Raw genomic sequence first — 12,644 nt, forward strand, 5'->3', positions numbered from 1 at the left:
CCTGCGTCACTCATGGGGAGGAGGCGGAAGAGTCACGAGTGAAGCTGAGGCTGGGGGGAAGATGGTTTTAGTTTTGTTTTTATTTCTCACCATCCTACTCTGTTATTAACTCGTAATAAATTAATTTCCCCCAAGGTGCATCTGTTTTGCCTGTGACAGTAATTGGTGAGTAATTTCCCTGTCCTTATCTTGACCCATGAACTTTTCCATCTTATTTTCTCTCCCTGTCCTGCTGAGGAAGAGGAGTATTGACAGAGTGGCTTGGTGGACACCTGGCAACCAGCCAAGGTCAACACACCGCAATCAGACAAGAGTGTTTAGGTAACTTAAGCTATAGATTTCCATTGATCACAATGACATTTGATACATGGCCATATAAAAACTAAAACTCAACTGGATAATAAACTTCAAATTCTCAGAAATTGTCTTCAAAACTCAAGGCCCATTTCTGCACATGCTAAATCTTTAGCTGGTACATACTCAATTGTGTGAACTTAAGATCTTTTACGTCTGAAAAAGGTCCAGATAAAATCAGAATAATTTCTTGCGGAGATTACAGAAATTAATTTGAAAATACTAATTCCATTGTCAGTATTAGGAAATATTCTTTATCCACTATTCCTTCTTCTTAAAAAAAAAAAAAATTATCAATCGAGGTTCATATTGAAAGCTTATCTAAATTGCCTTGCTGTTTTCTCTCTGAGAGCAGGACTTTCTATTGTTGTTGTTGTTGTTGTTCTGCTCCAATCATATTACTTGAATAATTTGTTTTTAAACTCATGGACAGTAGGTCCACAATTTTGATGCAATGTTTGACTCGGGAAGTTCCTCAAACCGTATTTACAGATATCCGGGAGTGAACATAGTGCAGCTGTACTCATTATACCGTGTGCTTTCCATGAGCATCTGTCATCAGTGCAAGAAAACAAGCTGAGTCATAGGACCGTATATTGTGCAGTCTGCTTCTTTCACCCCCTACCTTGAAACTGCCTTTCCTTCTCTGCCTGGTTCTTTATCCTTTCATCTCTCCTTTCAGTTTAACTTTCTACATTCAATTTGTTCATTTTATTAATACTATTTCTTTATGTCAAATTTCACGTCTTTAAAATACCAACCAAAATCCATTGAAAAACATGGCCCAGCTCCTTAGAGAACCAAAAGAGAGAACATAAATTACAGTTTGTTGAAAAAAGTTTATTAAATTTATTAGGATGATAACGAATAAAAGCTGTCCTACTTCAGAGTTCATCATCCAAAAAACGTTTCAGTTGAGTTTATTTCAGTATTTACAATGAAAAATTTAAATTTTGTGTTGAAAGAAAGCTTTTTGCTTTTCATACAAACACTTGTAGAAAGATTTGAGTAGCCATGCTAAAGCACTTTTTTGTTTTATATATGTGGTAAATTTCTACTCATTCTGTGCTACCTTTTTTCCACCACGCTAAAAGTCTCCCCTGACCCTTACCTTCAGTACAGGAAAGAACACAAATGCCTATATTTCTTTGATATTAAGTGAAATCAGAAAATAAAGAACTCATATTTCTCATTATAAACTCAACCATATTTGACAATATTAAAACAACAACAGAAGTAGATTTCTTGGTTTCTTTTCATTCACTATCTTGGGTTCTCACCAAATGCAATGAAAGTCATAATTGCAAGTTGAGGATGCAATTCTCCTCCTATATTTTTTTCCATTTTCTGGTTTTATTGAATTTTCTGTTTTATTGTAATTCAGTCTTTGTTTTATGGGAGTGTTTTGTCTTAATGGAATACGCATGGGTAAATCCTATGCTTATATCACTTTTCTTTTTTTTTTTTTTCCTTCTGCATTGAGGTCCTGTATTGCTTTGTGCACTATTCCTAGTCAAAATCTAACTTATGGTTTAAACCTTAGTCTCAGTTTAGAGCTGCCTATAACTTCTACACAGTCTTGGCTGGAAGTTTTAATGAACTCTCCAGTGCAGTAAAGGTCTATCTATCATTTGCATTGACTTTGGATGTTTTCTTTGCAGCATTTTTGATGTTTATTCAGTAGCTGTAGAATACAGTATTTCATGTATAGTATTTAAAAACAGTGCAATTCAAGTGAGTTGCTGTCACTCAACCAAATTATTTGTGGCAAATATGTATTTATAATTTCATGTTGACCCATGGGATTCTTGCTTGATTAAGAATTTTCTTTTACCTGGGAAATAATTGGTGCTTTGATCATGTCGTTATGATTCTGAATAACATTTACTTCCCAGTGTTTTTGTGTTTCAGATGACATTTACTAGCTGCAGTCTAGTTACGTTTCTAGACGCAACTGCATTTGGTTGATTGTAACCTGGATGGAAGAAGTGTCAATTACAGTGTTGGTTTTATTCATTTGTTTTGTAACAGCAACGCCTGAGTTCCTTCTATCCTAGACACTTTAAAGTTACAATATGTTTCTTGTCTTAAAAAGGTTATATTCTACATGAGAGGTACAGAAAATCAGAAACATATATACAGCATGACCTCCAGAGCAGAGAAACTACAAAGTCCATGTTCATAATATTTTAAAATTAGGGTGGACTGTTAATAGTACAGCAGCTTAACTGAAGGGAAATTATTATTTTAGGATTTTTCTCTCTTTAAGGTATTTTACATTTTTGCATTTGATTGTTATCTATACATGTTACAGCAATGTAACAAAAAAAAAGAGGTTTACTTAATTTTTCAAATTTATTTAAATGTCAGTTACTTTAACGCTCTGAAATGCCTGCTACAGAGGTCTTCCTACTTTTTCAGTACCCTTTTTGGTTGCTTGTTCATCATTACAACACATGGTTGGTTTCTACTTCTTTTGCTCTTCCTTCATTTGAAAATTGATTAGATTGAAAGATTAGATTACACAAACACGATGCTTAGAAGCCAACAAAAATCTTAAGCACATTACAACTTTAAAGCTGTTTGAGTTACCCAAACAGTGAAAAGCAGCTATAATAAGATTGAGAGATTGGCATGGTTCGTCCAAGTGGGGAACTACAGCTCAGTGATTACGTTTTATGATCTCCCTTCTAGAGGAAGACATACTTAGGGTTCAGTGAAATGAATTGGACTTACAGGAGTCCATGGGACAGAGAGGATATGCTCAAGCAGCAATGACTGATGGAGCTCAACAATATCACTGAAAAGTTACTCTTTTTTATCTTTACCAGATCATGATAATTTGAAGGAGGTTTCTGAAGACTGGAAAAGACAATTTCCATGTCCATCCTCCAGAAGGAAGATGTGGGTAACTATAGACTGGCTTGCCTCACCAAGAAGATCATGGAGCAAATTTTCCTAGAAGCCACGCTCTGGATTACTAAAGAAAGTGAGGGTAATCAAAAACAGGCTGCCAAGAGAGGAACCTCAACAAGTGATGATATTTAAAAACTAACTGGGTATGACCCTCAATGGCCTAATCTAACCTTGGACTTGACCCTGCTTTGAGCAAGGTCTGGGTTTCTTCCAAATCAAATCATACTCTAGGATTGTAACAGCCACACTAAAAGTAAACAGACTTTTTTTCTGTGCTTGTCCAGCCACAACTGTCTGAAACAACACCGAGCAAAAACAAAAACAAAACCCATAACATTCAGAGCACCCTTCATTTTATCTTATTAGACAAAATTCTAGTTTATTCAGAACTTACGCTTTTCAATTCTTCATAATAACAGTTCTTTTTGCCAGGTCTTTGAGATCTGGTCTTTGACTTCAGACAACAGGGAAGTAGAAAACCAAATGTAAAGTTGTCTGAAGTTTTACTAAAAAATTTAAATAAGATTTTGGCTATTATTTCATGATCAATCTTCTTATTAAGGTATTTTTGCAGCTCTAGAAGGATTTAGATATGCTGTAGAATTGAAATGACAAATGTGAAATTAAATTTACTACTGAAGGTGGGCATACAAATATGAACAGTTGTCTTAAAAATAGTGGGGAAAATGAACTAAACTAATAAAAAACCTTACAGTTTCCTCTGTCTCCCTCTCTATTTTGGTAAACTATGCAGTTTGCCAAAATATTCAAAATAGGCAAAAAATATACTGGTAAAAAAATGTAGTGGTATATTTTATATGATCCATATTAAACAGGGCAATGATTCCAGTTGTGGAATATTTCTATGTATCTAATACATATTTTTTTCTGTCAGTTTAAGAATGTAGATTAAGACTTTGCTTTTTTTTTTTTTTAACCTCATCTATGTTGAAAAATGGGAAAAGCAAAACTAGGCCAATTAACTGTCAAGAAAGAACAACAAAATTCTCATTATTTCTGAAAAATTCTTTTTATTTGATTTCAGTAATGTATAGGGATGTAAAATTGGACACAAGTTAGAAGGCCTTAGGTTATTATCCCTCCAGTTTTCTTTTTGATGGAAGGCACCTTAAGGCAAATCTTGCAGCTCTGGAACACTGTAAATGCAGATGGACAGAAGGACATACCCATACAGGAAAGATCTTGGTGATTTAGATAAAAATGGCATCAGACCACAACTACGAGGGATGTATATAATGTCAGATGCAGAATACATCAGTGGCAAATAGTAGCAAAAAGCCTGGAACACAGAAGTTGTGTCAGTTGCCAAGTCAGTGAGTAAAAATTGCTGGGGACTTCGCTGGCATGTGGGAACCCGAGTATATCAAGACAAGGGAGCAACACTAAAGATGGCAGCTCTTAGAAGACAGGAGAGTAGAAAAAAAAGTTAGACAAAAATAGTCTAAAAAGACAAAATAGTCTCTGTGTCCGTCTTCACTTAGGGCAGAAGGAACTTGGTAAGGTCCAAGTTGCCAAGATGACCTTATAGTATTCCTCTACACCAGAAAGTTAATTTGTGAATTCAGAAATACATTGCCTGTTTTTTGGTTTTCCTGCTGGGGAGCCATAGTCCTGTTCTGGATTTAGTACCTCAGAAGAGAAACCAGGGCACAAGCAGGGAATAGGTCACCCTTAGTTTGCAGCCTTATATAGAGTTCAAGTGCAAAGGAACTTGCTAACATGGAAGCTCAAAAGTATTCCCTGTATTGTAATCTAAAACCTAGGACTGGATTTTTATTTGCATACCCTAAATAAAATGCTATAGCTAAAACCAAAATCTCAATGAATAATAACTATTTTAAGCTCTAATTACAATCCAAAACCAAGCATAGTTTCATATATACTGGCTGCTTTAATACCAGATAATCTTATAGAAATGTAAAAATTATAATGCCATTATAACTTTTAAAAGTAAGTAAGATATTTTTCAGTTCATTCAAAGAAACAGTTCATGAGAAGTCAGTGTTCATTATTCCACTATAAGAGTCTGAGAGAATCTGTATGACAGACATCAGAATATCATGAATTTAAGCCAAAAATGACGCTGTGTCCAGTGTAGCTGTACTACATCTCACTTCAGAAATTTCCATTCTCCTCACATATGAACAGCATCACAGCAGGGAGGAATGTCTGGCACCCTCACGATGAAAAGCTTGCTGGTTGAGTGCTACTTGAACTTTTGAAATCTGTTTAAAAAAGCCCTACCTTCGAGGGCTCAACCTTCTAATATCACCTTCTGCAGCTACTCACATTCGTGATGTTTAAAGCAAGAGGGAAGCAGGCATAAGGGGCCACAGAAATTACTCTTCTAAGAAATAAGCATACCCAAAACCATTTACTTTTGTAGTTTCAATATCTTATGCTTATGTCCTACCTATGTGCAGGTATCTTGCGATTCCCAGCAATCAGGATAACGTCACAGAGCTGCTGTTGCTTCAGGTAGCTTTCCATCTTTCTGAAGGTTTGCTCTGCATGGTGAACAGCCTGGTAGAATTCCTCGGAGCTGCAGGAATCCATGTCACAATGGGGTGGCAGGCTGGCTCCCGACAGTCTGTAAACCACAAGAGAAACTCTGCGTTGATAAGATGTGACCAGTTGTCTAGACTTCATCACAGGCTTCTAGAACCTGATATAAGTAATCCCTGCATCCTTCCCAGTTCTCATCACTAGAAGTACAAGATGGAAAAATCTTACTGCACTGGGAGGGACAACTAAAGTTGTAAATCTTTTAACATGGAAATTATTTTCTTTAGCGCAGATGCGAAAGTAATCCATTCCTTTCTTCTTTGATAAAGTTATCAAAAATATAAATATGAACAAAAAATAGAAATTCAGTATATTCATGTTAAGGTTAATAGTATAGCTATGTCTTCTTTATTAAACTATGATTACACTCTTTAATTTTAGCATTTTAGAGCAAAAGTATTTTACAGAATTAAACAAACTACTTTTCTTAAATAGTAATATGAACACACAAAATAAAGAAATAATGGAAAAAGCAATCCCATCTTTCCACTGATTCTAAGAGTGCCTATTCTAATTCACTTCTTTAAATTCCCATTCATTTTACACCACCTGTGAAAGGAAAATAAAACTCTAATTGACTTGATTTGTAATGAATTGGGAATATTTCCACAATGATAAATTGCATACCTACTCTTCAGGAGCCAAAAGGCTCATGAATACAAAGTGAATTTACCCTACAAACATAATGATGTCTGTAATCAAAATATCAGGGGTAAAAAAAAAAAAAAGAAACAGGAGAAAAATGCAAATATATTTTCAATATATATAGCCATATATTCCTATTTCAGATTTACTCTGTTCAGTATTACTGGTTCAGACCTTTACTGAAAAAAAGAAAATGTATTAGCCCTCGAGGAAACTAATGTTAGTGGTTCCAAATAATTCACAACACAGATGATACCCTCTTCTGTTACAAATATGTAATGAGATTGTTTCAAATGAAAGCTATAAGATCTTATATATCTTGTGGTGCTGAAAACAAAGGATTTCATAGATGAAGCTGATATTGTTTTTACTTCAACTAGATCTATACAAAACAGCTTACATAATCAATAGAAGAGCATCAGAGAATATAATTTAGTCCAGAGTATCAAACGATATTATCAATTAATTCAAACCAATCTCATTTTATGCATGTTCTGTTGAAAGATAAATATTAAGGAACACATAAGTAATTTGATAATTCACAGTAATAATGCAACGGTTTCATTATATGAGGTTTGAACTTGGTAGGTACTATATTCTAAGAACGATATTAATTAAGATAACATAGTCTGCACTCCTGGTGCTGGAAAAAATTGAAAAGCACATAAAGACACTAATAAAAAAAATCAGTTATTAAAATGAAAGACAGTTATCTTAAAAAAAAAAAGAAAAATACTTTAGTATTTTTACTGACTCTTGGTAGACTATAATATGCTTCAGAAAAATAGTATTTCCTTCTAACATATTCTAGTGATTTACTTTTGAATTAGTTTTTGTCCAAAAGTGTTCCACACACTCTCCTACAGTCATTTTACAAGGTCCACAGGGGAAAGGAGGAGAAGCTGGTCCATCTTTCTGTCACAGTAGTTGCTAGGATTCAGCCATTCCTTTAAAGTAGCTGGAAGCTTGCATAATTGAAGGTGGCCTGCAGATAATTTTACAGAGAACCAACTCAGTTACCTTTGTATTGCACTCTGCCATCTGTTCTGTGCTATATTCAGGTAGTAACTTACTAGAATGAGTAACCTTTTAAAATTATTACCCACAGTAACATCACTTGTGCAGCATTAAATTGGATCCCGAGAAATCATCAACTGGTTTAAATTAATCAATATTGCTGTTTGTATGCTGGTAAGGTTACAATATGTGTGAGCCTGTCTACAGGAAATTGAGCTAGCAAAATTTTATTAACCATAATTTCTCAACAGAAACAGTTATGAATTGGTGATTTAGAAAGGCAAATTTCCTTAATTCTGTTATATTCAATCTTGTTATACAGTTGAGTAGTTTATGCTAGCTACCTCTTGCAAACTCCTCATAAAGGATAAAACAAACATATTAATTCTGTGAGTGACATAATCTGTTTGTGTGTTCTGATCCAACCTGGACTGCCAACCATGTCGATCAGAAATCCAAGTCTATTTTCCTGTCTTTGGATGATCAACAAATACTTTCACATAAAATTGTAATGATGGAGCTAAGCTCATTGGTATGGATAGTGGATAGATATTTCAGCTTTTTTATTTCTTTTTTTTTCCCCCCCTCAGTTTGATTGTAGCCCTACACAGACTTCTTCAGTTTTATTGCTGAAGAATTAGAATGACAAGTAATTCACAAGAAATAAATCAGTGCCTAATAAACGAGGTTGCTAGGGTTAAACCGGCACATTTCTTCCCTTCTCAGGGGAATTCAGAAGTGACAACAACAACAATTCTGAATGGATTCATATTGTTTGTTAATTCAGAACTTAGGTCTAAATCAGTTTACATTTGAACAGATATGGTACTAGTCCTGCCTCTTCTTAACTATTGAAAACATGCTGCACTTTTCCGGTCAGAAAAAAAGAAATACCTTGACTGAATTTATGAATTTATGAGTTTAAATTCATGAATTTATGAATTTATAAAGTTAGATTGGGCTGAAATGAGCTTAGTCTATCTTTTTCTTGAATGACTAGACAGTGTTTGCCACAAATTTTGCCCTCTTTGCTGCTTACCCTTTTTATCAATGCTTTCTACCTTCAAATCATCAGCATTATCTGTCACTTAGCAAGTCATTAAATCACTACTCAAACACAAGCCCTGAAGGCCCAGGATAAACTATTATCCTGAAAACTGGCAAGTAAAAAGCTTAGTAGAAGACAATAAGCTAATCTTTTATTTATTTTCTAAAAAAAGCCCAGATAAAAAGTCTGCTACTTATCCTATTCAGGAGTTACCTCAGTTTGATTACAAATGCCTTGTCTGCATAATCGATGCTTTAAATTCAGTCAGCAGCTTGTTAAAATAGAAATTAGTTAAAAGAGCTTCAGCCAGCAAATACCAGCTATTTTCTACCAGCTCATGAAAGGCATGTATAGGTACTTATGACAAATTAGCAAAGTGAAAATAACACTTTCTGCTTGCATATATTGTTTTTGCTTAGGTGCAGGCAACCTGAACCACATATTGCAGTGAGATGCCTGTCGGGTGAATTCTGCAGGAACTCCAGTACAAATTCACCTGAAGATTCCCTGAACCTTTCAAAATCCTTTTTAGCACTTCTGTACCTCAAAACCCTGTAATCAGTGAACAGGACAGACTCCAGATAGGCTTTTTCCATAATCTTTCTCAGTCAGCAAGTGCAAAACCTGATAATAGTGTGGGAATTTCAAACATTCAGGTGTTGTTTAGTCTAGAACACTCTTTATCTTTAAACGGTGCAGTTAATAGTACAGAAATAGGGAAATCAAGCCTCTCACAAGATTATTATAATGATACTGAAGGTAGATAAGAAAACTAGAAGGCTCACAAAAATTATCAATATTGCAAAAAACCAAAAATCTCAAATATTTCTCTATGAAATGGCAAACCAGGATGCATTTTGCATACGGGGAAAAAAAAAACAAAACACAAAACAAAACAAAAAAACCAAACAAACCGAACCAAACAAAGAAAAAGGAAAAAATCCACCCAAGCAACTTTCAGTTTTCAGTGTTAAGAATACCATGCTGTCCTCAAAAGAGAAATGCTTTAAGAAGAGTCCAAAAGTGTTGATGAGAAAATTAGGCCTTTGAGACCTTACGGATCTTAAAACAGTCTAAATAGAAATAAAAGCTTAACTCTGAGGATATACAATATCTGACTCCACAGTGCTCCTCTTTTCCTAGAAAAAGCACTTTGATTTGAACAAGGGTGCTACTCTCTTATCACCTTTTACCTGCTCCTAACTTCTTTGAAAAAACAGGTAAAACAGCAGTAAAAACCCCGTGAAGTTGGGTACAGACTCTCCCCTCAATTTAACAAGCCTTTAAATAAGTCCTTATGGTAGCCCACTGTAAGTAAGAAGGAAAAGGCACTCCAGCCAAAGGTCTCCTAGGGACAATTTTGGCCTTTTTATTCAAGATTAGATTTATTCAACTATGTATTGGGTTTGTGTGTCAAGACAAACACAGATTAATCCTCAGAAGACATTGTGGACAGACTAGTTAGTACCCTACAACTACAGGTAGGGTAGGCCATCCCCTGTACCTTGTACACTTGCTCATTCTTATGAACAGACATGATTTTTGCTCACTGACTTTACACAGAAATGAGCTACAGCATAAAGAATAGAGAAATGAAAACTCTTAGTTTACAGTAATGCTGTCGGCAGTTAAAGAGAAAATGCTAGGAAAAAAGGGACCTCACATACAGTTTTAGCTACCTGTGTCCTTCTTCTCAGGAAACGGGAAAGTAATTAGTAAAACTGCCACTCCTGAGCTGGAAAGGTTTGAAAACAGCAATAGCAAACGTCAGTACTTAAAACCATACCCTGAAAAAATTTCAAAAGGAAAAGAAAAAAGGTACTCTGAAATAGAGGTGAGAGAATTCATGTGACTTGAAACTGTAGTGCATTTCTCAGAATAAAGAGAAGCTTAGATTTAGAAACGGTTTCCATTCTGGAAATTATAGTCATAGAGGTACAGAAAACAGCAGCAGAGTATTTTATAGAGTACTGAGGTATTTTACATACTCAATAGGAATATATTTCTCATACCTTCTACTGAAGCCCTGCCCTAAAATAAAGAGCTTTTTAATCAGAAAATGTCATGTAACTTCATTGTTGCTGGAATAGAAAATCCTGCTGGATTTAACTTTTTTTCACTCTTCACTTATGCAGGATTGATCATGCAAACTTATCCAAAACAATGTCAATGTAACAGTGTATATTACTGGGTACATAGCTGAAGTATATAATCAAGAAACAAAGTATGTCCAGCTTTTCAGTGAAAAAACTATTTTTTTCTATTTATAGCTTGCAAAAGCATATAAGAAATATTCCATATGTAAGACTGAAAAAAGTCTTAACACAATTCGTTCTCTAAAAGTTGCTCATTGAACGCTTAGAAATCAATAACCTGCACAACTACACTTATAAAGATGGACTGTCAAAAGTCATGGCTCTCATTAGTGATCACTCACAAAAATGCGAGAGAGTTTTATAGAGACTTTAAACCATTTTCTTACAGGAACAGCAGGGCGGCAGTTCTACTTGTGATCAAAAGGTATGCTTTTCACACCACTACCAGCAATTATATCTGCAACTGAAGGCTCTCCCCAGAGTTTCAGCGGGTTGTTATAAATTTGTTTTATAAAGACAAAGTTAGGTAGAAGTGCCAGACAAAAAAATAATCTGAATATCAAATAGGAATTTTTAGTCACATCAGTGCAGCTTGGAGATATATTATTGCTGTCTCAGAGATTCATTTTCTATGTAAAAAAACAAATCTTTTTAAATGGAGTCCAGTGCATATTATAAACATGTTGTTCTTGTTCTATAGATAAATCTGCATAATTTGCATAATTATACAGATAAATCTGTATAATTTACAATGGTATATCCTCCCAAAGGTAATTTGGGGATCAAACTACTTGTAATGTAATTTATTCTTTGGACACTATAAGGCAAAATTCTGTCAATAGGACCTCTGTGTGCCTAGCGAAAATAGGCATGATTCCATTGTTGTTCTGTGTGTCTGTGCACCTTAAGAATATTACCAGCCTCAATAAACAAAATATTAGCTACCAGTTTATCGCGTGACCTCAGACAAATAGAGCAGCCCTTCAGAAACAGAAGAACAATAAGAAGGGACCACTGTGCTATATTAAACTGCTTCTATAGAGAAGAAATATTTTCCTTGTTTATTAGCTGACAGAAAAAAAAGCAGAAGATGGCAGAAGGGTTTGCTCAAACCGTGATTTTTCCAGGTTACTAATAAAACATACAAAGCAAGACTCTTGTTTTGCTTCAGTTCAAAATACTCTCAGTTGGATTTTTTCTTATCTATAGCCCTTCACCAGTTAATTATCTAACCTAAGCTACAAGCATAGACCTCTTTAATGGCAGTGGCGAGAAATCAACATATGTAAGGATTCTGTAGGCTCCTGAAATACTTGGGTTTTAGCTATTTTAAAAATTTATTATTTTTGCCTTTTTTTTTAAATAAAAAGTTAAAGAAAACTAATTAAATTAATGAACAGTTAGTGAAAAATCTCATGATTTAGCAAGAAACTATTTACTGAATTCAGTTAAATTATTGACAAATGCTCTATCTTCCCTTCAGTCCTCCCCCATTTTTCCAGAATGTATTGTTATTAATGACATGAGTTTGTCCTATGCTCTATGCCCTTGGAACCACTTAAACTGTTAGGGAGTTTGTTTGTTTAAGTATTGTGTTAAATTGATCCTTTATCTCTTCTCACTTTCTCACCTTTTATCCTCTACAGTCTTCTAAACAATTACTTCAGACTTTTCCTATTTCTTCTCTTCTTTATCCACAGACATTTATGTCCATTCTTAAAAGCTACCTACGTTTTTGCTTACCCATCAGTAGTACTTCCAGTAGCTGCCTACCAATACTGTTCTCTACCTTCTGGCAATTTTACTTCCAGCTTCTCTCTCCAATACTTAGAGCTCACAGAAATTTAGATGCTCTTCCACAGATGAACAACCAAATGGACTCAGCAGTCTAATGCAGTCTTGACTGATAGTCAAAAAATGGAATTTCCAAATAAAGTTTGAGTTTGAGGATCCACAGATATGAATAGACTGTCATTAAACTT

The 12,644-nt window shown here is 34.8% G+C and overlaps 1 protein-coding gene across 2 annotated transcripts in view; it reads right to left on the reverse strand.

Moving 5' to 3' along the window:
- KLHL1 (kelch like family member 1) overlaps positions 1-12,644 on the reverse strand; it is a 236,761-nt gene that overhangs the window by 167,799 nt on the left and 56,318 nt on the right. Inside the window, exon 2 of one of the 2 annotated variants that reach the window (XM_054215750.1) lies at positions 5,705-5,881. The exons of the other annotated variant lie outside the window; for it this stretch is intronic. Within the exon in view, the coding sequence (XP_054071725.1) occupies positions 5,705-5,881 (177 nt within the window). The remainder of the gene's footprint in view (positions 1-5,704; positions 5,882-12,644) is intronic. 2 annotated transcript variants of the gene reach the window in all.

The sequence above is a fragment of the Rissa tridactyla genome, chromosome 1, assembly GCF_028500815.1.
Source record: "Rissa tridactyla isolate bRisTri1 chromosome 1, bRisTri1.patW.cur.20221130, whole genome shotgun sequence".
NCBI classification, from domain to species: domain Eukaryota; kingdom Metazoa; phylum Chordata; class Aves; order Charadriiformes; family Laridae; genus Rissa; species Rissa tridactyla.